This window comes from Indicator indicator, chromosome 18 (assembly GCF_027791375.1).
Source record: "Indicator indicator isolate 239-I01 chromosome 18, UM_Iind_1.1, whole genome shotgun sequence".
Classification (NCBI taxonomy): Eukaryota; Metazoa; Chordata; class Aves; order Piciformes; family Indicatoridae; genus Indicator; species Indicator indicator.
The window spans coordinates 6,897,090-6,924,770 of NC_072027.1; the positions used below are offsets into that span (position 1 = coordinate 6,897,090).

The following is a 27,681-nucleotide window of genomic DNA, read 5'->3' on the forward strand; positions in this document are numbered from 1 at the left end:
GCCGGGCTGCCTCGTGGGCACCACGGGAAGTGTAGTCTCACTCCGACGCTCCGCCCTCTGGGTGCTCCCGTTGCTGCCTACAACCCCCAGCATCCCCCGCGGCAGGGGTGGGGAGTGAGCGGTGGTCGTTTCCCATTGGCCGCCGGCAGCGCAGAGGTACTTCCGAGCTACGATAGCCGGGCAGGGTCGTGGGTGGTCACCTTTCCTGCGGGCCGCAGCTATGGCGGCCGGGCCTCCGCCGCTGGAACCCAGCGGTCTGCCGGTGTTCAGCGAGGAGGGCTTCGGGAAGAAATTCCTGCGCAAGACCCGCGAGAACCCCCTGGTTCCCCTCGGTGAGGGAGTGACGACGTGGGGGCTGAGGGGGAGGAAAGGCCGGGGCTGTCGAGGCTGGTTACGGGGGAGGGCTGGGAGCAGATGATCCGCCCCTCCTGAACCCAGCCCCAGGAGGCTGCCATCCGGCGAGTTCATGTTGCTTATTTGAAGGTGTCGTTTAACGAGCCAGCAGCGCTCAGGTCGTGAGGAAGGCGGGAGGGAGGTGTAAGCTGGTCCTCGCAGCCTCTGCCCTGCTCAGTGTCCTTATGTCCTCCTCTGTCCTTCTCTGCAGGCTGCCTCTGCACTGTTGGCGTCTTGACCTATGGACTGATCAGCTTCAAGAGAGGCAACATCCGTCGGTCTCAGCAGATGATGCGGGCACGTGTCTTGGCCCAGGGCTTCACCTTCGTGGCCCTCCTGGGAGGAATGGTGGTCACAGCCATGAAATCTAGAAAGTGAAGTCATGCAAGAAAGATGCTGCAGCTATGGATGATGTGCTCATGCCCCAGTTGTCAGTGTGGATTCTGGTTGCAGATGGAGTTTTCTTAGAGACAGTTGTGATATCTTGGTGGAGCCAGTGTCAGAGAAGCTGTGTTCCAGAGCACTGGAAACAAGGGTAATACACCTCTGTGATTAACCTGAAATTTAGGTTGTGGTATTTTTTAAATCCCTGAGATTTCATCCTCCTGCAGTACTGGAGGCTGCATTTCACCAAGGCTCTCCACCCTGGCAGACCTCTCATAAAATGGTGTCCTGTGGGTCATGGTCTGCACTGAAGTATGGCTTTAGTCAGGTGCTGCATCAACATTTGAGAAATGAGCTGCCTGGTTAGGAAGGAACAGCTCTGATCCTGGCTTGATCCTGGCAGGACATAGTTCATAAGCATCAGACCAGCTGTTTGGGGAGAATATGTAATCTGTTTCATTGCAACTGGTGAGTAATAAAGTGAGTTGCAGCTGATACCAGGCTGCAGAGCATTGAGAAGCTAGAAGAGAACGCAGGAAAGAAATGGAGCAGACATGGGTGCCTCAAAGTTGTGGTGATGCAAACAGGACACAAAAGATGCAGCTCCCTGTGAAAACAGTATGAGAACTCACATTTCCAAAGTGGGGCCTGGCCGTGTTCTCCAAGTTGTGCTGCAGCTGCTTTGGCTGGGGGGCAGTTCCTGCACAGCTCACTGCTTAACATGGGTTGGAACTGGCTGCTGAGCAAGTGCTCCTTTCCCAGAGGGAGCTGCTTCACCTGAATCATGACAATCATGGTGGGTGGCTCCAAGGTCCCACTGTTGGTGTTGAATCATTGGGATCGTACTGAGGGTATTTGGTGAGCAACAAGGCCTTGCTCTCCTGTGCAAGGCCACAGGGCTAGGAGGATGCTGGCCATAGGCTCTCTCTGTTGTGTGGCTGCAGCAGGCTGTACCTGTGCCTGTAGGCAGAGCAGGGGACAGGGCACAGGCCACTCACTGATCCTGATGGAGTCCCTCATTGCAAGTTCCTGCAGGGTTTCCAGGCTCTCTGGATGTCTGCATGTTGTTGCCTGCATCCTGGCCCTCCCTGGTCCATGATGGCTCTGCAGCTGTCTGAGCCAGCTTTGCCCTCACAGGCAGTTCTGTAGGATGGGGTGAAAGGGAAAACCACTACTGCCCACAAACAAGCACTTGGTTTGTCCTGTCCAGGGAACTGTGCTGTTGGGCCTGGGCAAAGAGAGGGAAGGCTCTGGCCTACCAGAGCTGACTGCTGAGACACAAGGGTGGGAGGCAAGACATCAGTGCTGAACAGGGTGAGCTCTACTTTGACACTGGGTAGCTTGGAGCATTGCCTGCCTTGCCCAGTTGCTGCCTGCTCAGCATGTCTTTCCCAGAAGCTGCTTTTGGCTGCCTTGCTGGCACTTCCAGCCAGGCTTGAGGCAGGGGTGTGAGAGGCAGCTGGTGGTCACATCTGAGTGCAGCCTGGAGACAGGCACAGTCGGATGGGAGCAGCTCAGCCTGACTGGACTTGCAGGAGCTGGCAGGTCCCTGGGGGCAGAGCAGAGCTCCCTGGTCCTGCTGCCCTGGCCTACTGCAAAGCCTCTGGCCCTTCCCCTTGCTCATTTTTTTTTTTTTTTTTCCTGTAGGATGTGGTTCTCCTTTCTGCAGGAGGCTCGGTGTTCTCCTAAACACACATGTGCACTGCTGAAGCAGAAAAATGACAGTGCCCTGTAGGATTGGAGATGTTGGTTTATTGTAACAGGTAATTTGAACAGTCACAGATACCAAAGCCAAGGGATGTAGAACAGCTGTGGGCATGGCTCCCCAGGAGCTGGCTGTTCCTGCCTGACACGGGGACATGGCAGCTGGGGCACTCAAGGGCCCTGCTGCCTGTGGAGGCTGGAGGGACAGAGCACAATGGGGCTCCCTGCCCTCAGGAAGCAGCCAGAGGGTGCTTCCTGCTGTCCTGCATGAAAGGTAGGTAGCCGAGTCCCAACCTATCCTGCATCAGCATCCATCCCACACCACAGCACAGCCACCTAGCGTGCTGGAGCGCAGGGGACAGTGGGAGTGATCAGCCCTGTGGACAAGGAGGTACAATTCCAGCACCCAACACCCAGTGAGTCCCTACACATCCATTTCCCTTCCTGGCCCACTGCTGCACCCATGCCCAGAGACAGGGGTGCTCATTCACCCAACAAGGGCTGCAGCAGCAAAGCAGGTGATCTTTCTGACTTGTGGAGCCATCACTGAAGGGCAGGAGAGTTCTGCATACTCACTTTTTAGCTGAGGAAGGCTCTGCAGGGAGGCTCAAGCAAATGGTTTTTTGGGCTCTGCTCCATGTCCCCACAAGCCTGTTGCTGCAAGCTCTTCCCAAGCCCCAGGTAAACCAGATCTGGGGCACAAGCTCAAGGCTACCCCACAGCAGGGTGAATGCAGGCCTGACCCTCTCCAACTAGCCATGAATTTGGCAGGTTTCCAAGGCTGTGCCTCAGAGTTGGAAGGTCTGGTGCCAATCCCACCACACAGAGAGAAAGCTGGTGTTTAGGGTGGAAAGTGTGTGCCTTGTGGAGCAGCAAGCGGGACTGAGGCATCTTGCCACGCTGCCATAGGTCTGCAAATTCAGCAGTGTTCAGAGAGAAGCCACAGGGCAACTGCAGACAAATGTGCAGGTTGTTTTCCAGTGGCAGCACAAGCCCCAGCACCAGAGCTCTGCCCAGTCCTGCCCTGGGGCTCTGGATTGGAGTTAGGAGCCTGACCTCCCCCATAGCAGCTAGATCTTCCTACCTCCTTCCCTGCAACCACACAACCTCCATCTCCCATCCGAATGAGCAGAACAGAGCCAAGGGTCCTGAAACCTGCCCCCCCACATTCTCCACTGCTGGTGGTCTTGGAGAAGGGACAGAAAACATCCTGCACACTCACTGCCCTGCACCACCCCACTGCCTGGCACACAGGATGGATGGGACATGGATACTGCAACTGCTGCTGGGAGCCAGCTTTTTGGGGTGCAAAGCCAGGCTGCAAAGAGTTCTGCTGAGCTTGGGGCAACTGCAGGCAGTCCTGGCCCAGCCTGGGTGTCCACACTCACATTCATCAGTCCTTGCTGGCCTGGCAGCATCACGCTGCAGCTGTGCTTCCTGCAGGACCTTACAGTGTGGAGCTGAGTCAGCGCTGTTTCTCCACCCTCACTGCCCTGCACCATCTCTGCTCTAAACCCCATGGGAAAGGCAGGCAGCAGCCCAGCGTCCCACCTAGGATTGTTTTTCAGGGCTAGGATCCAGGCCCAGATACAGGACTGCCATGCTGCAACCACAGGCAGATTTATTCCCAGCATAGGGGTGAGGTGCAGAACACTAGGTGGGGGGAGTTCCCCTTCCCATTCAGTCAGGCCCTTGGGCACAACCTCCTGCTGGGGTTCCCTGGCTAATTCAGCTCTGCCACCCAGTGTTGCTTCCTAGGGAAATGCCACAGTAATAAATAAGTGTAAAAAGAGACCAATGCACCTTTTAAGCAAAGGAAAACCATGGGGAGAGTTACAACTGGTGACTCACAGCCGAGGCGTGCACCAGGTAGCAGGGGCAGGCAGGATGAGGCCCCTCCTGGGCTGGCCCCACGAAGCCACCTGGCTCGGTGAGCCCGGCTATGCCCTGCTGTGCTCCCGGCTGTGCCGGGCGGCAGCTAGCGGGACAGGGGCATCTGTTTGAGGGAGATGAGCACCGAGCGCATCCGTGAGACATCCTTGCTCTGCTTGCTGCTCTTGGGGTTGAAATCACAGAGCTGGGCCACCTTCTCCCACTCAGAGCCTGGGGTCTCCTCCTTGGACTCCTTAAGAAATGCTTCCTCCGAGGCCCTGCCGAGATATTGAGGGTTGTCACTGACAGAAGCTTTTCCAACGAGACCCTCCCCTCTGTTTGGGAACCCCTTGTGTCCCCACTTCCTGTCCCATTGCTCCAGCCGATGAGCTTAGTGTCCTCTGGGATCCAGAGACACTCGATGCTCAGGGCTGCATTCACCTAAGACACCATTCATCCATGGGCACTGGGATGTCTGCCTGCTTCCAAGACTTCTCCACCCCCAGAGTCATCCTCCAAAAGGCACAAGACCCTGTGGGCTTTGCCTCTTCAAACAGCCCCCACAAGGGCATTTCCAGGAGCTCCACCCACCTCCTAAAACTCCATCATCTAGAGACACCCAACTGCATAATCCTCCCTCCAGGACCTCCCAGGGCCAAGGATCTCCTAGCATCCCCCCTCCTCTTGGCTGGGCAGCCAGTGCTGGGGCCACAGCACCCAGACCCTGTGGGGGCAGGATACGTAAGAGGCACATACACATAGCCAATCACATCGGCGTCCGGCTGCTGGTAAAAGGCTTTGTCAGCGATCCTAGCCCCCGAGGCACAGAGAGAAAGAGCGCAGAGCAGACAGGCAGGCAGAGGGTTAGAAAGAGAGAAACAGAGAGGGTGTTAGCGTCCTCCCGCAGAGCCTCACTCACTCATCACAGCATACACAGCACCAGGAAAGCCTGCCAGTGACAGCAGGACTGCAGAGACAGTGCCCCGACTCTGCCTGATGCGAGGCCCATGTAGGGGGCAGGAGGCAAAAAGATTCCAGAGTGAGCCCAGCATGGGCCCAGCCAGGGCAGGTCTGCACAGCCACTGGAGCTGCTCAAAGCCCTGGGGTGTTTCTGGATGCCTGGCAAAGCTCCATCCTTGCAGAGCTGGACTCCGTTATGGAGAAAGAAGCCCCCCAGATATCCCAAGAAGGCAGATCTTGGTGCACAACAGCTTGTGTTGCAGCCCTTGTGGCCATGCCGACCCCAGCATACCTGTTGTTTGCCCGGTTCTTCTCCACCTGCTCATTCTGACGCAGGTTCCACTCCTCCAGGTCCTTTTTGGCCTTCTCACGCCATTCCTGCTCAGTCACCTTTGAGGCTGCATCTAAGGCCAGAGCAAAACAGATGTCATCAGGCAGACTGGAACCTACTGGGTAGCCCCTCAGCAGACAGGACAGCTGTAGCTCTCCAGGCCTGTCCCCAGCCCTCACAAGTACTGGGTGAAAGGCATCACTGCCCCAAGAACAGTGCATCTCTGGCAGGGGCATCCACACAGTGTGGGGTATGAGACACCTCTCTGTGATGCATCAGGATCACCTGCTGGTGAGGGACCCTAAGGGCCCTGACTGCCACATCACATGGTGTCACAAAGGTGGCCATGCACAGCCTTAGGTCTCACCCAACTCCTCCAGGCGCTTCTTCTGCTCCTCTCTCCACTTTCGGATGCTCTCAGGTTCCTGGGTCAGACGGTCAGCCTTGGCTATGGCTGCATAGGCATCTGTGGGACCATTGGACTCCTGCGGGACATGAGCACCTCACCATCAGCACCAGCTCTTCTCACAGCCCAGCCACCTTGAAGGGCTCTGAGCAGGGCAGGACTCCACACTCTCAGCGCTCAAGACAAGCCAACATAGAAGGTAAGGAGGGTGACAGCCTAGGACATCTGAGACATTGTCCCTGAAGCACTGCTTAAGCTGCTGTTGTAGCCTCGGGCCCTGTCACCCACTAAGAATTCTCAGCACTCTGCTTCTTGACTTGCTACTAACTGCCAACACAGCTCTCACACCCTCTGGGTGGCCTCACATCAGAGGACAGTCACCAGGCTTGTGAAATGCTCCTCACCAGCAACAGGCTTCCCTGGTCCCATCATTAGAGGCTTGGTCACAAAAGACAGAATGAAGCCCAGGCAAGAGGCAGGCCCAAGGGAGGTACCATGCTCCACCTGGACACCAGCCTGCAGGCAAGAGCCTCCATCAGTCCTCTGATCTGCCCACACAGCTCCTGCCAGGCCCAGCACCACACTGCCTCAGCACCGCTCCTAACACCTTCTGCTGGCCAGGGTGCCCAGCCTGACACCAAGCTCAGCAATGAGATTATGGCTTTGCTCCAAGATCCCCAATCTAATTAAGTCTGTCCTGTTCCTGATGTGATTATCATCCCACAAACCAGGCATAGGCAATGCACATACCACACAGCTGGGCACCACGTGGCTTGAAGGGCTTGTCAGATGCTGGCACAACTTTTGTAGCCAGCACAGGTGCACTTTGGGCTCCCAGAGGGAGCTGAGACTCCCACAGGCAGCCCCCACAAACCATTCTGGGCAATGGGGCAAGTGGGTTTAATGGAAGATGCTGTGAAATCAGTAAAGCAAGCAATCCATCGCAGCATCATCCTGGTTCTGGTGTCTGCCAAGAGATGCTCTTGACTGCCCTTGGGGCCTCCAGGAGCTACCCAGGCTGAAGAATGGGGGCTTCTGTGGGGAATGGAAGAGCTATCATTTGTTCTTAGGGCCTAGGTGCTCCTTCAGGGTACAAGACACCTGCAAATACATTTGGGGCAGGTCACATGAGGTGGGACCAATTTTCTCTTCAAAAAGGAGTAAGAATAGAGCAGCCAGGACTCCCCCATGAGACCCAGCCCTTTCCAGGAGGACCACAGCTGTTCTGTGGCTGCATAGCAAACTAAGGTCAATCCTGGGGGCAGAAGAGCAGAGTGCTGGCCTCATGCCCACTCAATCTCCCTTAGCAGCAGTGGGCTGGGTAAAGGGGCTGAGCTCTCACCTGAAAGACATCTCCATTGACAGTGGCTCCTCCATTCTGGAAACCAGCTAGAGAAAAAGAAACAGAAAAACACAACTATGGCAGCTGCAAGTGACCACAGAGGATGTTGATGTTCATCAAAATGAAGCACATCAGTTCATGGGAGTTTGTCTGTGCCAATTCCAGTCCAACACACCCATCTACAACCACCTCACACATCTGGGCCAGGCCCCATGATCTCACGTCCTTGGCAGAATTCAGCCAGCATCTCCCCCAGACAAGCCTCTTGGGGTATTTATGTCTTCACGGTGTTTTCACTGGTGTTTTATCTTATCTGAAGATTAGGGAAAGTATTCCAGGCAGAAGGCAGGACACAGGCAAGTGCTCAACCTGCAAGTGTCAGGCAGAGGCTGCCGATGGATGCAGAGAGCTGACCCAGAGCTTGTTGGCTGAGTTCCCAGAGGCACAGAACTGAGAAGGAAAGTCAGTCCTGCCAGGGACAGAGCCCATAGAAACGCTGCAGTATGCTCCCCCAGGAAAGGAGGGCGGGCATGCATGCCAAGGTCCTCAAGAACCCACCTGGGGAGATGCCCTTGGGACAAGCTGCAGGGTTAGGGCTGGGAATGAGGCCCCATAGACATCCACAGCTGGAGTACAGCCCCATCTGCCACCCAGCCCCGGGGAACACAGAGAGATGCACACCAGGGTCACAAGGCCAGCCCCATGCAGGGGTGTCTGCTGCCAGGAGAGAGGAGGTTTTGGAGGAGTCATATTCAAGGCCCTGAGCTCTCCCCAGAGATGACCACAGGATTTTTACCAGCCAGCTAGCCACAGGCACAGCCAGCCACACAACCACAGCACGGCTCAGGCAAGTGCCAGCCCCACAGTGCTCACCCCCAAGGTGCAGCTCTGACTACACCCAGATCCAGCCTGTCTGACTGTATTTATCACTGCAGCGTCAACACCTCTCTGGCCCAGATCTCCTTCCATGGCCCTGCATGTGGAGAGGTGAAACCACTGCTCCACAGCCAGCATAAGGAGGTCTTGAGGGCCTGGGTTAGGGGAAGGATCCAGAGAATTGTGACAAGTTCCCCAAGTCCATGCAGAGAGCAGACATTGAGCCTCTGCCCTGCAGACTGGAGGCAAAAGATCAGGATTAGCATCTTCTACCTGCAGGGTTTAGGACCACAATGTCCCCATTTTGCCTTTCATTTTGCATCCTAAAGAGCTCTCCTTTCTGTGGGGGCAGGGCTGTCATTGCTCCTGAGCTCCACCTGGGTACCTCTCACACTGGGGCTACTGAGACATGGTGACAAGGGTTCATCCAACCCAGGGAACTCAGCCTTCACACACAAGGAAGAGATCATCCCACAACTGGCAAGTCCCAGCTCAAGATTCACCTCACAAACTGAGGCTTGAGACACCCCACCGCTATGTGCTTTGGGATGAAGTACAGGCCCTGGAGAGCCCTTGCTGGGATGCAGGCCTGGTCCACTGGGGGACCCCATTCCCTGCCCACTGGGGCTGCAGCATGAACCCCATCACCCGTGGGGTGCATCCTAAGGGAACCCCAGCCTCACGGGGGGTGCAGCCTGATGGAAATCCCTCCCTACCCTCCTAGCAAGAGTGGGGACAGCCCTCTTTTACACCCGTGGGGCAGGAAACCTCCTCCATGCCCACAGGGCACGCAGCTAGGCGGGCCCCCGGCCGTGCCCGCCCAGCGCAGCGCGGCGCTCACCCGATTCCGGCGGGGCAGCCTGACCGGCAGGGGCGGAGGCCGATTCGCCATCGGTCGGCCCGAAGCCCTCATCGTTCTCGATGCCCGCGATTTCGCTCTCCTGCTGGGCCAGGAAAGCGGCAGCCGGGTCCTCCTCGGCGCCGGCCCCCTCGGACGAGGAAAAAAATCCGAAGTCGTCAGCCATGGCCGGCCCACCCGCCCCGCTCCCGCTCCGGCTACGCGGCTCGGCTGGGTTGGGCTCGAGTGGGTGCGGGCGGAGCTGTCACTGCGGCGGCAGGCGGGGCGGCCGTGTGACATCACTGGCGGGGCGGGCCTCTGGGCTCGTCCGCTCTCCGCCTCCTGACGCCTCGCCAGGCTGGGCCACAGCGTGCTGCTAGCATCGCGGCCGTCGGGCAGGCTCGGGAGCGGGGCGAGAATGAGAGACCAGGGCTCCGGGACTGCTTCTGTCTGGGCTCGCAGGACCTTTGTGCCGGGGCACGCACACTGTGGGTGACCACGCGCGCACTCATAGCTTCTGAGAGTGCGAGCGCGAGACCCCTCACAAGCCACCATCTTGGCTGGCGGCCGCCATCTTGGGTGGAGCCCTCGCTGTCCGACATGAGACCCGATGGGACGGGAGGTGCCCGGGAAGGACCCGGACGGTAGTTGAAAGGCTTCCCCTGTGACAGCAAACCCAACTAGTTTTCTTGAGGTTTCGGCCCACGTTCCCCGTCGGGCTTCAGGTCCCCACTCGCGCGACCAGCTCCCGCACACACAAGCAACCACCCGCCTCCCGTCTTGCTCCGGAAACTTTCGAACGTCTTTCAGCACACTTCGGAACAATTCTCGTGCTCATGGGGAACACCCGAGAGCGTCGAGCGCTGTTGAGGGTATTCGGGAATTTCCGGATAGGGTCAAGAGTATTTCGGCTTTCTCCGGAACGCGCTCGAACGTTTCCGGTCGCAACGAAGAAACAGCCACTGGCTCCGTAACCTGCGTCTCGCACGCACCCCTCCTGCAGCCGGGACGGAAGTGCGAATGGGAGACGTCAGTTCCGGAGAGTGACGGAGCGGCGGGTCAGAGGCGGCAGCAAAATGGCGGCACCTGAGGAGCGGGAGCTGACGGCGGAGCAGACCGAGAAACTGCTGCAGTTCCAGGTGCCGCGTCGAGGGGAGCCCATACCGGCTAGCGGGAGAGGAGGAGGCGGCGCTCGGGCACGGAACGGGCTGAGCTGAGCCCGCCGTGTCGGCGCTGGGGTCCTGCCGGCCTGCGCCGGGCCGGGAATACGGGGCTCACTGAGAGTCGGAGTAAACCCTGCCTGAAGCGGTTCGGGGGTGTCGGGTCGGGACGGGACTCAGTGGGGGCGAGAGGAGAGAGCCACGCAGCCCTAGTCCTGGTGGGGACAAGAGTGAGCCCCACGGGGGCGAGTGAAGCTCCTGTGTGGGGCTCAGTTTCCCTGGGCTGAGGGTTTACTATGGGGCCGGCCGGTGCTATTTGTGCCCTGAGTGCTTCATTAGGAATGGTGTTCTGTCATCGCTAACTGGGGAGGCAGGAAGTGACTGATGAATAAACCGCCTTAACTCCTTGGTACGGCCCGGCCATTTTAATTAGGTAGCCTGAAAAAAATCCTCTTCTTGTCTTTAGCAGTGAATGGGAGCCTTTCCTGGTGTCTTGGGAGGATTGGCCAGTGGGTTTCTTTGGAATGTGGTTTCTCAAAAAATTACTTCTAACCCTCATGGTTTGGTAGTGCCTGCTTGGGGGGAGGCCAGCGGGGATTGTAATGATCTAATCTCGATGCCTGCTGCATAACATAGGCTAGGTCACTTCACCTTTGGTTTGCCAAGGCCCTGGGGCTGTATAGCATAATGAAAAAAACAACCTGCAGATGTGGATTACTGGGGAGAAAACAGTGCTGTGGAGCTGAAATACTTAGTGTTGTTCAGTGAGAAGCAATTAAAGATAGTGGTCAATGAAAATTACCTTCAGATATCTTTGGTTTGTTTCAGAATTGTAGGGCATCATGTGGTGTCCCTTGGATTACAGAGTTCTTTTACAAATACAGTATTTGGTTTCAACAGTGTTTTGTCTGTATTGCCTTTTTTTTTTTTTTAAAGCTGTGTTTAGCATTTTTGTGGGGCATTTAACTGTAGAATTACAGGGTTTGAAGGGACTTCAAAGACCCTGCAGCCATGCCTTCCACAGTGAGATAAGTGCAAGTGTTCCTTATCATTCCAGAGACTTGCCAAGCCTTTTACTTCAGAGCCAAGGGGGGGTCAGCAGCCTCCTGAAGTAACTCATGTACTGCAGTGGTTTTCCATGACTGCAGCTATGAAGAAACTTTTGACATCCCCTCTATCTCATTACTATGAGTTAAGCTGTTTGGACAATCTTAACTTAAAGACAAAGGAGGCAGGATAGTGTTAACAATTGTTTTCCCAGCACCACCACTTCCCTGTTAAGTGTATGAGGTTTAAGCCATTGTCTTGTGCTTCACACGTATATCTATATATGTGTGAGTGCGTGTGCAAAAGCTGTCCTCCAGCTCCCGTTCTCTTGCTGTAAGATACTGTAGTGTGCATTAATCTGCTGAATCTGGACAGATAGGACCAGCTGCACATAACAGTGTCCCTGTTGCTATTTTCAAAACCCTGTGGGCAGCTGTGAAACTAAAGAATCCTGTTCCCTAATACTACCTGGTATTGCCATGGTCAGCAGGCTGGGGGCTGGAGGGAAGGGAGCAGGAGCCAGAAGAAAAGATTCACATTTTAGTCCAGCTTCCTGTTGAGCTCTGGAGAAAGCTATGTTGAGGAAAATGCTCCTTAGACTATAAAGGGGGAAAATTTTCAGTTAGAAGACAGCTACTATCCAGAGCTTAATATGAAAGCTGTAGTCCAGAATGCTTCGATACCGGGGTATTTATTTTTCTGTTCCCTGGGGTATGTGGAGTTAGCTTTTTACCAGGGCTGTGCTAATGGCAGACTTCACTAGTGGTTCCTTCTCCTTTGGTACATCACACTTAGTTGAAAGAGACTCAAGTATGTGGTCCTGCTTGTTTCTTTGAGATAGAGTAAATCACTCCACCTAGAATATTTTTTTCTAGATTCGCTGTTTGAGTATTTAAGTCTCACTAAAATAACTTGTGTGTTGCTGTTGCTGCAGAACACTACTACAGTTTGCTGGTGAGGCATTTGGGAATTCCTGATGTCTTGACAGGAAACACTGAAATGTTTTCCAAGATAACGTTACACTTTCGTTGTCATGCACCATCATAAGTAATATGTACAATATTTTGTGGTGGCAGAGCATTGTACTTCCACAGAAAACAACAAGCCAGTGGTTTCAAACCAAAAGAGGGTAGATTTAGATTAGACTTTAGGAAGAAATTCTTCACCATGAGGGCGGTGCAGCACTTGAACAAGTTGCCCAGAGTTGTGGATGCCCCATCCCTGGAAGTGTTCAAGGGCTTTGAGCAACCTAGTTTAGTGGAAGGTACAGGTTGGAACTAGATGATCTTTAATATCCCTTCCAACCCAAACTATTCTGTGCTTCTGTGAATGAGTAAAGTAAGACAGTGGACTAGGAAAAAAGAGAATGGGGATAAAAAAGATTAGGTAAGCAGTAGCAGGCGGCCTTCAGTAGTGTTGCAGTTAAATGGAGAGGCAGAAGGAAGAATTGAGCAAGAGCTGTGGACTGCCAGTCACTCAGCAGCTGTTCTGAATGAAGATGCTGTTGCCCCACACTGTTTATCCTGCTGCTGGAAACTCTGCCTGCTGCCCTGTTTGTGGCACAAGCTGTCAGGGTTACAGTCTCAATATGTGCTTTGCATTAATTCCACTGATGTTTGCTTGATGTGTTTTGGTAGTGAATAGCTCTGCTGGTAGAGTGGTGCAAGTAACGTCATTTTTCCTAGGGACAGGACTGGAATAGGGCAGTTAACTGCCACTCTGGTACAGCAGCTTAATGGAGTGAAGAAAACAAAAGTACTAATATGAAGAGATAATTGGAATAACCTTGAAATGAAAGCAACAAAGCAATTCTGCATGCATTCAGTCTCCATTTATGCTGAAGCATTGGCTAATGTAAAGGAATAAAAGCATTAAATTTTTCATCTGTCAAGACTTGTCTGTCTTGACATCTGTTGAGAGAAGCATGATGTGAACAGCTTAAGAAAGCTGTGGAGGTAACAGTTCCATTTGGGAGATGGAAGAAATAGAGAAGCTTTTGTAGGATCTTGTTATTGATCTGTGTCCATTATGCTTGGGCTGATGTCTTATGTTATAATATGCTAATGTAAAGTAATGGAGTGCTACTGGCAAAGGAAAAAGTTAGAACTCGTGATACCATCTCTGACTTCAGCTGAGGAAAACAAAATGCTTAGAACTGAAACCATCTCTAATTTAAAGAAAGGAAGGAAGGAGCAGACAAAAACTCCAGGCATCTTTCCTGCTCAGTGTATTGCATATCGATCAAAACCCTCACAGAGGCATTTGCTGTAATGTGCAGAGAAACCTTCTCAGTAAAGCTTTTTTTTTTTGGCTTGAAGTCAGATGTTCTTCACCCGTGGAAACATAATTCTCTGGAATCTGGCAGTGGGTTGGGAATTAAGAGCAGTGCCAGTTAGCCCTGTGGATTTGCATCTCTTGCACTGTGTTTCAGCATACGAGTGTATCTGCAGAGAGGATGGTTTTGTATAGTCCAGTTTGCAACCTTTGTCCACTCAGGTGTTCCTTCTGCTTTTGAAGTATGGAATTGCAGTTTCCTCTACTTCAGCACTGAGAAGATTTTAGTGTTCTAAGTAGTCACAAAGGTGAGAGATGTAAATAATTATATCCAGCAGCAGCTTCAATATGGTTTAGGATAAGCACTCTGCTTTGAGTGGTGTTTGAGAAGACAGTATTGAACTTTTCTGGTATTTGTGGTATTTAATATTTTGGTTTCTAAGTATTTTACCCGCTGCCTTGAGCTTGGATCTACGTTTATTTGAAGGCTTGACAGCACTAGTTTAATGGGATAAATTTTAATTAGTGGTGGTCTTACCCTTGCCTTTTTATTACTTACTATGTTTATGTAAGGTAATGCTTTTTGAGCTGATGAGAGACTGTAGGGAGTAGGAAACTAGCAGTTAGTGACAGATTTGAAGATATTGTTTTTCTTTGCTGTAAGGATATGAAGAACATGCTTGCTTGTTCTGCCTGTGAATAATGTAGTTTGCATCTAGCCATGGGATTTACCAGATCTGGTACAGTTAAATGATGTGGTGTTTCTAGTCTGCTTCTGTGACTAAGGTGACACAGGGACCATAGAAGCTGCTGAGATAACAGTAGGAATGATAGTTGTGAGTGCTGCTGAACAGTATCAGTGTTCACCACCAAGTGTTGTCAAAACTGACAGCTGAACTGCAGTTCTTCCTGCAGTTCCTTACATTTTGTGCAAGTTATTCTGAATACACATCTTCCGGAATAGCCTGGAACTGTAGCATGTCTGTCTTATGGAGCATGTCAAAGTAACACTCAAAGTTCAGTTTTAAAAGCTACTTTTTAGATAGTAATTTTCTGGTGATGTTTAATAGTGCAGCTCTGTTGCTCGGAAGAGTGGTGGGAGCACAGGGCATGCTGCTGCTGGGGTGGATTTTTCATTTCTGCTTCATGTTGAGAGCAAATGTGTAAAGATGCTAAGAAAAAAGTAGATTCACCTCTGTGAAGAGGTGTCCTTGTAGAAGACAGATCTGATCAGCAGTGAGCCTGTTGCTGTAACAATGGCCAGAAATGGGTGAGCTTAGCTGGTCTGTGGTCTGTCTCTGTGGGGCTCAGTAGGTTTTGCAAATTCTGCAGTGCTTGTTAAAGGCTTTTTGATAGTTCTCCATGCTGCTACATTGGTGCTGCTTTCTGACCTAAAACTGCTAAAGCATAATTTAAAAAAGAGGGGATGTTCACATTCAAGCCTTGTTAGTGCTGAGCTATAATCCAGACATTTAGAGACAGAGGTGTGAATGAGTTTGAGAATCCTGTAAATTTTGCAAACACCAGCAAAATTGCCAGAGTGTTAAGAAATGGTGATCAAACTTCCAAGGCTTCAAAATAAACACATTGTGACTCCATTGTAAAATCAAACCTTGGAGTAAATGACAGGTGCCTTTTAAGATGTCCTTCTGAAAGGACTTTGAAGTGCCTTCTGTAGGAGTTTGGGGGTAAAAAAATCAGAATACAAAACATAAATTTTACTGAGTGAAGCACTTCTTTAAAAGAAAGATAGTTAAACTAAAACTAAATTGTGAAGCTGAGTGATAAAATATATTCTGAGAGCAGCAGCTGAGTTCAGAGAACTTCATTTTCTCTACGAAATTCCCTTCTGTAGTGCTCCCTTGCAAGGCTTGCTGCACTTTGTAATAAATATTTATATACCACTAGGCAGTGGCTTCAATTGCTTTTTTTTCCTAAGCAACTGCAGTCACATAATGTCATCAACACTTCAAACAGTCTGGTTCAGAACGAAACAGTGATTTTTGCACAGTAAATTGGGGAGGAGGTAGAGATCTGTGGAGACTTTGTGAGAAAGAAGCCAAGAAATGCTCAAAAGTTTGAACTGAGCCCAGAAATTCAATAGGGCATTTGTCCACAGTGTGACTCGGGTAGAAGTAGCGTGTGGAATGTATGAATGGGGGCAGGGAAAGGAATAGCCAAAAAAAATTGATGCATTCTGAAATGGTCATCTTGTTAATGAAGCAAGAAATGGAAATGAAGCAAGAAATAGGGAGAATGACAAGCAGAATTAAGTAGGATAGCCAACAATACATTGGAGCACAAGGTATAGTAGAAACCACACACCAGAATTTGTATCAGGTCACTGCGTTGTGTTCACAATCATCAGCTGCCCCTGGCAGAAGGAGGTACACTGCGCTGTATGACAGGCACAGGGAGCCAAAGTTCCCTGTCCTTGCCAAATTCTTGCATGGCTGAGATCTTCTCGGGTGCTGCAGAGATGTGTGGGACCAGCAGGCAGAGGACAGGAAAGGCTCTTGTGTAGTTCAGCTCACAGGAGCTTTGTAGCCTGGCTCTGCCTATCAGTGTGCAGTCGTCCAGTGGGAAAGCAACTGCTTCACTCAGCTTGGTTCACTCGCTGTAGTTACCCCAGCAGGACAGGGACAGGTCTGGAGGAACCCACAAGGTGAGAGCATGAAGCATCAAGAATCTGTGGAGTTCTCTTGTCAAAAATGACCTTGCTGGAGAAATTGTCATATTTCAAGAGTCTCCTTACATCACCAGCACATTATGTTGAATTTGTTACACTGCTTGTGACAATTACTGTCATTGCTACTGCTGTCTTGCATGTAAGCTAGATATTTCTGAAGGTACAGTGTTTCCTTGGCTTTCTGGAGCCCAGTTATTAAAAAATACTATTTTTATTCATTTTAATTTTAAAACAACAGTAGTTTTGTTCAAAATTGCCAGCACTGTCAAAGGTGTCACCTGTAATGATCTTTCACTGACTGATCCAAAGGGCTGTTAAAAGGGTGGTGGCAGCACATTTGTGGCTTTGTTTTCCTGGGGAAGTGCTTCAGCTGTGGTGGTGGGAGTGGAGTATGACCCCAAATGTCTGTTGAAACATCTTTCAGCGAGTGGTGTGGGGAGAGATGTTTCTGTGACACAGTGACAACGATGTTCCCTTCAGCATAGATTTGTCTGTGTTCTAGAGATGCTGACGTGGCTTTCTGTAAAAACAAATACAGTTGTTTGATCTGTTGTGCAGAAGTTCTCATTGGCACGGGGTTAAAATAAGCCTTCCCAAACAGTGATGTGAGAGCCCAACAACTTTGAGGTCTGCCAGTGTGTTTGGACTGTGTTTGCTGTTTCAGGTCCTGTCTGTTGAACTAGGTTCTTTTTTTTTTGTTTAGCTTTTTATTTAATACAGAAACCCCTGTGATGCTGGAAAACACTACCTTCGCTGCTGCCTGACTCTTTCTGGTTGTAGTTTTCCATTTATGCTTGCAGTGAGTGAAGTAATGGTCATCGTGGGTTTTCAGAAATTGTTTACCTGTCTTCAAAGTTGATGTTTTGAGGTGACATTAGAGGACATAAGCCTGGCATATCCTTCCAGAGTGGAACTTGTGGGCAGTGTTATGTTAGATTTTTGACTGAGTTTGGTTGTAATAGACCTTAAGCACTGCTGGCTCATTTGGCTCAGGCTGGAAGAGTGCAAAGGCCTGTTTGAGGCCTCTCTGTGTTTATGGATTGGGGTTGGCTCAGATTGCTGTGCTCTTAGACTAAGAGCAGAGCACTAAGAAAGAGAATGTGGTGATGTGTTGTGGTAGTTCCTATTTCTGCTCATGTGTTGCAAATAAATAAATGTTGTAAAAATACAGCACTGCCCTGGCACTCACCTGCTTTTATTATTTTTCCTTAGGACTTGACCGGTATAGAGTCCATGGACCAATGTCGTCACACGCTGGAGCAGCACAACTGGAACATAGAGGTACCACTGCAAAGAAGATTTGTAGCAGTTTCCAAGTACCTGGATTAAACAGAGTACTCTCTGGGGAGGAGGGGCCCTACCAATAAGTTTTAACCTGTCAAACCCTGAATTTACACTAGTAGCTCTTTATTAAAGTATCTTGACAGATCTGGAGTTTCAGAAGTACCCAGCAGAGTTGGTAGGACTCTGAACAGTCACTTGGGCACACTAGCTTCTGGTGCATGTAGGGTGCTGTGGAGAAGGCTCTCCTCACAGGAAAGAGTATTGGTGGTTACAGCCTGAAATGAGTTGTGCTCATCTAGTGCTCTGGAGCTGTGGACAAATAATATCTAATGGTAGTGTCCAAAGGATAAAAATAGATACTTTCTGCCCTCCGTAAATGTTTGTAACTTCTCTTTGCTGTTGTGTCAAAGGCAGCAGTACAGGACCGACTGAACGAGCAAGAGGGTGTCCCAAGTGTCTTTAATCCTCCTCCATCACGGCCATTGCAGGTCAATACAGCGGACCACAGGATCTACAGCTACGTTGTCTCAAGGCCACAGCCAAGGGCAAGTTTATCTTACAGAGGATTTTGTCCTGCTTCTTGGGTAACTGTGAAAAACAGAACCTGCAAGCAGAGAAAGGAATTGTTTTCTTTGTATGCTGTTAACTCCTTTCTAAACATTTTTAATCTTCTGAAAACATAGAGCTATTTCTTCAGCCTCTACTACTACTGTGGATATTTTCTCCATGGTGTGATTCACAGTATGAGATGACCTTCTTTGTCATAGAATGTCATGCTCTGGTGTAGTAAAGCTTTTTTGATCAATTTGAACAAAGGACTTAAGTTTTCTTCTTAAATCTCTCCTAAAATGTCTATGAACTTGATACAGAATCAGTTACTTGTATTAACACTTCACAAAACAATTTGTGTGAGACGTTTAAACTTGGTGATGGCTGCAGTTAGGAAAATTAGCACAGAGCAAAAGCATTGCTGCTTGAACAGTCAGTGATGGCAGTTTCAGACTTGTCATGTTGAATTCTGAATGAACCATATTAGTCACTGAAACCTGGTTTGATGTGTCCAAAGCCATGGAATGTTGCTGAGCTTTTTTGCAGTGGTACTGCGTGTGCTCTGCCTGATGGACACTCCTCCTGGCATGGAAGCCATTCTAATTGTTTGTTTGTAATTGCAGGGCCTGTTAGGATGGGGTTACTACTTTATAATGCTTCCATTCCGATTTACCTATTACACATTACTTGATATATTTAGGTAAGTACCGTTGTGTGCTGACTGTATCTAGACACACTCTATCTGACACTGGGCTGTACCTCTGTCATTTAGATCTTTGTATCTAACAGCATATTTTCCATGTATGCATTCAACTGGTTTTATCTGCAGTTCTGTCAAGTTCTTACACTGTTTAGTGAGAAATAAATTCTCCTGCAGAGAAAAAGAGCAAAACAGTGTCAGACTGTCCAGTATTCTTGGGCAAATAGCTTGATCAGAATCAAAGTCCCATTGGGCTGGGCAGCAGGTTAACCTGTCCTAATCCCTGTATGTTACTCAGCAAAACACTTCTGCTTTTTCCCCAGTGGTGTCTGTTGTCTGTTACCCTCCCAAAGGGTTAGTTCATTGTGCCTGCTTACAGCATTGATAGAGAGAAAAGGGAGTGTTGAAAGGTGGTAAATATCCATCAGTCCTGCAATCTGCATCTTTTTTTTGCGATTTCCACTGCTGTATTACTTTTTTTTTTCTTAAAGCCATTTTCAATGTTCAGTGTAACTCCTGCACATCAGAACTAAACATTGATATCTGGCAGTTAAGTTTTTTCAGAGGAATGACATTTTCTTTGCTCTTCCTTGGATTCTTACTGCAGCATTCCCTTTCTGCAGCTCTTTGCACTTTGAAATTGTTAGTCTTGGATTAGCAGAAATGCTGTTTCTAAAGTTATCTGGACAAAATCGCATGGCTTTTAGCAGCCTGTCTTTGACTAAATTTCTCAGAACTGTTGGCATAGTTTGATGCTTCAGAGGAAATCAAAACTGTTAATCACACAGAATTCAGACACTTGCTGATGCCTGGTGTGAGATACTATTTAACTGGGGAGCTGTTGTAGCAATGGTACCAGTTAGGAGCAGGTGGCAGTTTAGGTTGTGATTGTAAATGTTCGAGGGTCTAAGCTGTTACCTTATTTTTTTCCTTCTTAAGAATACCACTGAATGACTGTGGAAAAGAAAACTGAATTTCCAGTGTCCTTTGCTTCCTTCCTAGGTTTGCTCTGCGTTTTATACGCCCTGATCCTCGTAGTCGGGTCACTGACCCAGTGGGTGACATTATTTCATTTATTCATATGTTTGAGGAAAAATATGGGAGGATACACCCTGTCTTCTACCAGGGGACTTACAGCCAGGTTAGTGTCACATGTTGGTGCATAGATCCTGGGGAGATAGAGGGTGGGAACTTTGCCCCGTGGTATCAGGGCCTATATGGCAAAATTCGTTTTTCATGTACAAGCCCAGGTTTGTCCCCAAACTGTAACAGGGTGATGGACAGCTAGCACACAAGTGGATTGGAAAAACAGTGTCTGCCAGGCTTGATGATATGCCAAGCCTGCAAAGCTGGAAAGCAAAGCTGCTCTGACTGTTCCTCAGCCGTCTGTATGGCTCTGTAGCCAACAGCTATTCTTTGTAGTCCTGCTTTTGTTTTTATAAACTGATGTGGTATGCCAGAGTCTGCCCTTCTGTTCCACAAACTCGGACTGATTGCCTGAGCTTCTATTAGGATGCAACTCCAGAACTTGGTGTGGGACCTCAAAACTGAGAGGGAGCCCGTGAAGAAACTATGGGATGCGAGAGTTCCTTATGTCAGGTCTGGGCTGGTGATGCTCTGTAAAAGAGGAACATCCCACAGGGTACTGTCTCTTATGCAGCCTGGCCAATGGCAGGGCCTCCTCCTGTGCACCCCAGCAGATGTCTGGATCAGCACCGCTTCCTGAGTGCCAGGGAAGAATGTGGAGCCTGTGCCTACTCCATACTGCTCAGCAATGGAGCTCCCTGCCTCCACAGCTCTTCTAGGCCACTCAGTCTTGCCTGGAATCAAAACTTAAATGGTTAAGCTACCAAAATTGAGTAGCAGTGAAACAGGGAGCCTATTGTGCAGTTACCCTGTGGTCTTGTTAAATGCTTTTGGGTTGGCAGAATTCAGGGACTGTAGATGTGAAAAGATTTCTTGATGTTGTTTTTTTGTTTTGTTTTGTTTGGGCCTGGAGCATTATTGAGGTTTTTTTTTTCAGTAATGTTTTCATTCAATGTGGTCTGAAGATTGTCCCCTGTAGAGGGTAGAGTGGAAAGCCCAGCCTTGGCTGCTGTGAGTCTGAGGGTGAAGGAGGGATCTTCACTGCCAGCCAAGTCTGGCTTTTCTCCAAGTTCAGTGTTGTCCAAGGCCACATACTGAAAGGAATATGGACGAACACCATTGTAGACCCTTTAAATGAAGATTTAATCAGAAGGTCTGACAGATTCATCTTCCAATACTGCTTCATTAGCACCCCACTAATGGCAGAGTAACAGCCCATGTGAATGTTGCTGAGCTGTGTCCCACAAGTCTCTCGCATAGAGACCCTGTAACTTTACCTCCTCTGCTCTTATGCCAAGGCACTGAACGATGCCAAGCGGGAGCTGCGCTTCCTGTTGGTTTATCTTCATGGAGATGACCATCAAGACACAGATGAATTCTGCCGGTAGGTAGGAGAGTTTTCCAAACAGTTATCTTTGCACTTCCAATGCAGTTTCATTCACGCAATCTCTTCTCATTTCCTAGCAACACACTGTGTGTACCTGAGGTGATCACCCTCATAAATACTAGAATGCTCTTCTGGGCTTGCTCAACCAATAAACCAGAGGGATACAGAGGTGAGTGTGTCCCTTCTGGGCTTTACCTATCTCCATCTCTGCCATAAGCCAAATGCTCTCTGAGAAATGTTTATTCCAAACTACTGTTGGGGTTTTGTGCAAGCAGAAATATTTCAGGATTGCGTGGGGAAATGTGTGTTGGTGTCCACATGATATTTCAGAGGGCCCGTTTGGATGCCAGGGTGTTGTGGTTTAACCTCAGCCAGAAACAAAGCACCAGGCAGCTGCTCACTTACTCTTCCACCCTCTCAGTGGGATAGGAAGGAGAGTCAAGAAAACAGCAACAACAAAAAACCCTCAAGTGTTGAGATAAGAACAGTTTAATAAAATATAGTGACAGTGACAAAAATATTATAATAATTAAGATATAATAATAGGAATTTTAACAAAGGGAGAGAGAAACAAAAGACAAGTGATGCACAATGCAATTGCTCACCATGTGCTGACCAAGCAGCAGTCTGCTCCCTGCCAGATCCCCCCCAATCCCCCAGTCAGCTCCCCCCATATACTGAGCAGGATGTTCTGAGGCTAGTTTAGGTCAGCTGTCCTGGCCATGTGCCCTCCTGTGCACCTGCTCACTGGCACAGCATGGGAAACTGAAAAATCCTTAACTTAGGATAAGCACTACTTAGCAACAACTAAAACATCAGTCTGTTATCAGCATTATTCTCACACTAAATCCAAAGCATGGTACTGCACCAGCTACAACTCTGTGCCAGACAGAATCAGGACCCAGGGAAATACTTTCTGCTCCTAATCTCTACTGATCCTTATGTTTCTAGGCAGCCCTAGTTATGTGCTCTTTGCTGTGGGCATTGAGGTTCTTTTCACTGCCTTGTTAATGGGAGTCAGGTATTAAACTGAGTGCAGAAACAAGTATCTAGCTGTGCCCTTAGCACTGGCTTGTATTATGCCTGAGGCCAGAACTGACTTGTTGGGTGCATTCTTTCCCTTTCTGAGACAGTCACCTTTATGCCACACCCTGTCTCTATATCCTTGAAAATCCACAGTGAAGTCCTTTAAAGTGTGGTTCTTTCCTGAGCTGTTGATACTGGGCCTGACAGCATTTTGGTAGGGTTTTGCTGCAAATGGAGCTGTGTTGTTTCTGACCCTTCCTATTTCATGGTAGGAGAGGCTAGGAGTTCAGGTGCTAAATCTGGGTCATTCTTGGCTTCATTATTCAGCTCCCAGCTGTCAACAGCATGAAAGAATGTCTTTCTAAGGGGACATTCTTTTACTTATTGCTGTTTCATTGCTGCAGTGACTTTGGAGTCACAGCCTAGAAAGCAGAGCTGGAAGGAATTGTGGCATTTCATTAATTCCACAGGATGTTCTGCTTTGGTTTGGAGGGCTCTGCTGGTAATGACTGCTCCATGTTGTGTGATGGGCCATGCATGTCTTAAGGAGGTGGTCAGCAGCCACAGGTGAATGGTGACTTAAAAAGCTCCTGATCTGCTTGGTTCCCTTCCTTAATATAGAGCCTGCCTCTGGCAGAAATAAGCTGATTTTGGATAGACACTCTTCCATCTCCCCCATGACAGTTATCTTCTAGAGTCCAGCCATTATTAATCATTTTAGCAAATGTTTTCCTGTGCTTAATTTGTGTTTCTTTTCCTGCAGTTAAACCCCAGGGCTTTTTATCCCATTCTGAAGGGAAGTTCAGAGCAACTTGCTTCCTGCTTGAATTAAAGAACATTTTTTGTTGCTTGAAGGCTTGTTTTTTGCCCCCTCAGTCTCCATGCTCCAAGCCATTTCTTCTCTTTGCTAATTTATAGGATTTAGTTAACAAAATGGAACCTGAGGAATTTTCTGCCTTGTAAGAGAGTGGCTGTGAAAGATGCTTTCTTAGGCTGCTGGTGGTGGAAATCATTTGTGCTGCAGCCCTTGCTGACCCTTCTGGATGGGACAGGTGTAGTGATGTTTGTGCCTGTTTCCCAGTCTCCCAGGCTCTGCGAGAGAACACATATCCATTTCTGGCCGTGATTATGCTGAAGGACCGCAGGATGACAGTAGTTGGGCGGCTAGAAGGCCTCATCCAGGCTGATGACCTCATTAATCAACTGATGTTCATCATGGATGCCAACCAGACATACCTGGTGTCTGAACGCCTGGAAAGGTATGACAGGACCTGAGCTCCAGAAGTGCAGACCTTGTGGAAGCAAGCTCTGCTTTGCCCTCTTCCTCCCTCCAGACACCATTTTTAAGCAGATAGCTCAGCATCTCCTATTCTGTAACACAGCCCTTGGGCCGTGGGCTTTCCTCTTCCCAGTGGGATCATTGGTCTGTAAATTCAGGCCACCCTATAGCCAGAGAGCTGGATATGTTGCCCACACAGGCCCACTCCTGGAAGATGGGTGTAAGTGCTCTACTGTTTGCTGCAGTTGGAGCACACCCTTAGCATGCTGGAGCTTTGCAGGTAAAGGCTGGACAGCAGCCAACTGGAGACAAATGGGAGCAGAGGCATTGCAGGCAGTCTTGAGTGAGGGCTGTTGGCTGGCCTGAATTCTGACTGTGTTTCTGGTAGTGCCTGAAGGAGATTAAAACCTTGGAAGAGTCTCAAGTATGAGGCAGAAATCCTGGGCACTGCTTAGGTGCTGTCTGTCCGCTCTGTCTAGCTGCAGTGGGTGAGAAGTCGTCTGCATTCAGCTAATTTCTACCCAGCCTTGGGAAAGTCTGTGTGCCAGGGACTGTGGAGATTCAGCTTGCCTTTTACGAGTTTGTGGTGGCACCAGATCTGTGTGCTCCTACAAGTCTGAGGTGGTAACTGCCCAGCTCTGCCACTGGCCTGTGTGCCTTGACTTCAGTGTCTGTGAGCCCTGACTTCTCCCTGCTCAACTTTACAGGGAAGAGAGGAACCAAACCCAGGTTCTGAGGCAGCAGCAAGACGAAGCATATCTGGCATCCTTACGTGCAGACCAGGAAAAGGAGCGCAAGAAGAAGGAGGAACGGGAAAGGAAGAAGAAGAAAGAGGAGGAAGTGCAGCAGCAAAAGCTAGCAGAGGAGAGGCGGCGACAGGTGAGAGCAAACTGCCTGCTGTAGTGACTGCTTTGCCCTGTGGGATGCAGGTGCTATGCAGGAGCAGTGCTTGCAGCAAAGAGGTCGGTTTGGTGCATGCCCCTCACTCCTACTCCCTACTTACTTCGCAGACACTGCAGGAGGAGAAGGAGCGGAAGTCCGAATGCCTTCCTCCTGAACCACATCCTGATGACCCAGAGAGTGTCAAGATTGTGTTCAAGCTGCCTAACGATTCCAGAGTGGAGCGGCGATTCCACTTCACACAGTCATTGACGGTGAGCTTGGGGCTGAGCTGATGGACTTCCCAGAGCAGAGGGTCAGGTGGCTTTGGCTCCATGGGACTGTGTAAAATGGTGACCTCTGCTGAGAGCCTCAGCAGGCAGTTGTTCTGGGTAAGGAGGGTGTCGTGGGGCCTGGTCCCCACCAGTTTAGAAAAGAGACATTAGAGGTAAAAATGGAAGAAACTACTTTTTTTTCCGTTCTGAAAAGGTGAGACTCTTGTTATTCCCTATTAAATAATGGTGTAGGAAGAGCCAGAAACTGTCAGGACTCCCTAAGTGCTCTGTGACAAGTCCTGTTTCATGTATGCTAAGAAAATGCAGTCTACAATGCAGTGATGGTGCAAATTTGGTAACTTTCCCCTGTGAGATGCCAGGGGTGCAGTCTGGCTGTGTCGCTGCTCCCCCACCTGGCAGTTATTCCTGTGTTTCTTTCCCAGGTGATCCACGACTTCTTGTTCTCCTTGAAGGAAAGCCCTGAAAAGTTCCAGATTGAGGCCAACTTCCCTCGCCGTGTCCTGCCCTGCCTCCCTACAGAGGAGTGGCCCAACCCACCCACGCTGCAAGAGGCTGGACTCAGCCACACGGAAGTCCTCTTTGTGCAGGACCTCACGGACGATTGACACTTTTCCAGAAGGCGCAAAATGGAAAGAGAAATTCATATTATTATTATAATACAATATTTTTTTTAAAAGACTGCGTACAAATGAGGGATCAGAGACCACATCGCCTGTGCCAGCTGTGCTGCGCGTGTGCGCTGGCAAGAGGAAGCGTCTTCACACGCCCATGTACACGGCCATCCCCTGCACTTGGAGGGCAGAGAGGGAGGGGAGCTGGTGTTGCCCCTCCACCCTCCCTGGGGAGGAACAGGAATGGCAGCTCTTGGTAACTATTGCTTTTATTGATGACAATAATAATAAAACCCCAACACCCTGACATCTTGTGAAGATTTGATACTCTGCTGCTCCTGACAGCCAGAAGACCACCAGGCACCTGAAGGTGCTAGGAGAGGGGTGGGAGGGAAGGGCTGGACAGAATCTCTTCAGCTTCCCTCTATGTATAAATACCTTTCTTTTAATATTTCTCTTGCTTTGTAATGACCAAAGGAGAATGGGGTTGATGATAGTATTAACTTTTTTGATAAAGAGCTGGTTCAATTCTTACCCGTGTGGGATCTTGCCCAGGGTTCTTAGCCTGCGTAGTGTAATAAACTCTGCCTCTAGCATGTCTGCGCTGGTGCTTTCTGCCTGTCCTCCCTGCTGCACCAAGGAGGGGGTCCCACCTGCTCTGGTTCACAGCACTTGGGGGTTATGCTCATATTCTGGCCTTGAGTTGGTGGCTTTGTGCCAGCACAGCTGCTGGTGTTAGAGACATGAGTGTGCGCAGCAAGGGGAATGCCAGGTTTGGGGTGCCATGTATGGCACAAGTGCTTGGGTGAGGAGGTGTAGGAGGGATGTAGTCCTCGTTTTGCTCAAAGGGCTGGGTCAGCCCACCAGGATGAAGTTAAGAGGTAGAAAAACAGACATGCAGGCTATCTGTAAGCTTCTGTTCCCCCACAGAGGCTTGGTCATGGCTGTGGAGTGGGACTCCCAGCTTCTGCCCAAAGAGAGAGGGGTAGGAGCACACACCTCCCCTACCTGCTAGTCCTCTGTTCAGGACAGGTAGCTATGTTTGCTTGTCTGCACAAAGGACAGAAAGGAGTGGGGAGCCCCCTGAAGCCTGCAAGCTGTAGCAAGGCAGCCTCCTTTCCTAGTAGTCCCAGGGCCTGGCATGATGTTTTCAGCAGGGAGAAGAGATCCTTCATCTTGCCAAATAAGGCCATGGTGCATTCTGTCACATGTACAGTGGCTGTGTATGTTCTACTCAACACAAAAGGGCCAGCCTGGGGCTGTTGATGTCCTTTGGTTTCCCATGCAGCCAGTGAAGCAGAGGGGCTCTGTCTTTCCTGGCTGGGCAAGGGCATGCTGGAGGAGGTTGGGAAGCTATCTCCTGGATGTGCTGGAACCACCCAGGATGGGATCCAGGAAAGGTACTTACCTTGCAGGGAGCAACAAGCTTGCCCTAGCTTCCACCCTGTCTCCTCCACGCCTTACCTCTAGGGCTCCCCTAGCTGCTGCACCTTCCCCTCTACTTGCTCAGGGAGGGCCTGAGGCTGACAACCCTGATCACAGGCTGAGCCTCACAGGGGAGCCAGAGGGGCCACCCCACCCCTGGAGCCCCTGCCTGCCAGCACTGAGACAAGAGCCAGGGCACAGCGCGTTGGTATACATCATACATTTATTAGTGAATATCCCTCTCAAAATCAGCCACAACATTAAAAAAAATAATGATTGCACTACTTGGTCAAGCAGAACTAGCAACTTTCATTTTAAAAAAAGTACAAATCTGTTAAAAATTTCAATCAGTATAATACACATATATATAATACAACATACTAGTTATGTTAAATGCTACAAAACCAATATGATTCCAATGGAATGGAAAAAAAACAAACACTTTTAGAGCTTTAAGAACCTTTTTTTTCTATATATTAGCCTTTTTTCAAATACATACATGGGAAAAATGAGGTAACTGTAAAATGTGCAAGTAACAGAGCAAAAAAAATTATATATATATATTTATATATATATATATATATATAAAAACTTTCTAACACAGAACACACGTCCTAGCACCTTCCGGGGAGCCGCAGGGGGTCCCACCAGAGGGCCTCGGGACTGGTATAATAGAACAGTAAACAGTCCACTATCCCACCACAGGAAATCATTGGTAAACAGTGGTATCTACAGCGCAGTCAGCAATCACAAACACCCTAAATAATTGTTTTTTAGTATTTTTTTGTAATTTTTTTTGTAATTTTTTTTTAAATGATACTTTTAGCTGCTCATTGGAATAAATTCTGCAGCACACGAGCTGTGAGCTTTCGAGTCGCCGTCA

At 49.6% G+C, this 27,681-nt stretch overlaps 3 protein-coding genes across 6 annotated transcripts; 2 read left to right on the forward strand and 1 right to left on the reverse strand.

Annotated features, from left to right (window-relative positions):
- The first annotated feature begins 187 nt into the window (after nt 1-187).
- On the forward strand, nt 188-1,272 carry HIGD2A (HIG1 hypoxia inducible domain family member 2A). Its single transcript, XM_054389221.1, has 2 exons — nt 188-332; nt 605-1,272. Exons 1-2 carry the CDS (start codon nt 221-223, stop codon nt 769-771), a joined length of 279 nt encoding a protein of 92 aa, XP_054245196.1. The 5' UTR covers nt 188-220; the 3' UTR covers nt 772-1,272.
- A 1,288-nt stretch (nt 1,273-2,560) lies between these two features.
- CLTB (clathrin light chain B) lies at nt 2,561-9,294 on the reverse strand. 4 transcript variants are annotated; one of them, XM_054389434.1, is made up of 6 exons: nt 9,110-9,294; nt 7,393-7,439; nt 6,012-6,129; nt 5,606-5,717; nt 5,110-5,163; nt 2,561-4,631 (listed from the first exon to the last, which is right to left on the reverse strand). In XM_054389434.1, exons 1-6 carry the CDS (start codon nt 9,291-9,293, stop codon nt 4,460-4,462), a joined length of 687 nt encoding a protein of 228 aa, XP_054245409.1. In that variant the 5' UTR covers nt 9,294; the 3' UTR covers nt 2,561-4,459. The 4 variants fall into 4 exon arrangements, with proteins under 4 accessions (XP_054245409.1, XP_054245410.1, XP_054245411.1 ...); XM_054389435.1 differs by lacking the exon at nt 5,110-5,163; XM_054389436.1 differs by lacking the exons at nt 6,012-6,129; nt 7,393-7,439 and adding an exon at nt 7,039-7,059 and having other exon boundaries at nt 2,561-4,655; nt 5,606-5,711; nt 9,104-9,294.
- Nucleotides 9,295-10,182: 888 nt separating this feature from the next.
- On the forward strand, nt 10,183-25,890 carry FAF2 (Fas associated factor family member 2). The gene is made up of 11 exons (XM_054389037.1): nt 10,183-10,245; nt 17,489-17,557; nt 17,971-18,105; nt 18,733-18,809; nt 19,812-19,950; nt 21,194-21,279; nt 21,360-21,451; nt 23,390-23,567; nt 24,295-24,466; nt 24,598-24,741; nt 25,185-25,890. Exons 1-11 carry the CDS (start codon nt 10,183-10,185, stop codon nt 25,365-25,367), a joined length of 1,338 nt encoding a protein of 445 aa, XP_054245012.1. The 3' UTR covers nt 25,368-25,890.
- The last annotated feature ends 1,791 nt before the right edge of the window (nt 25,891-27,681 follow it).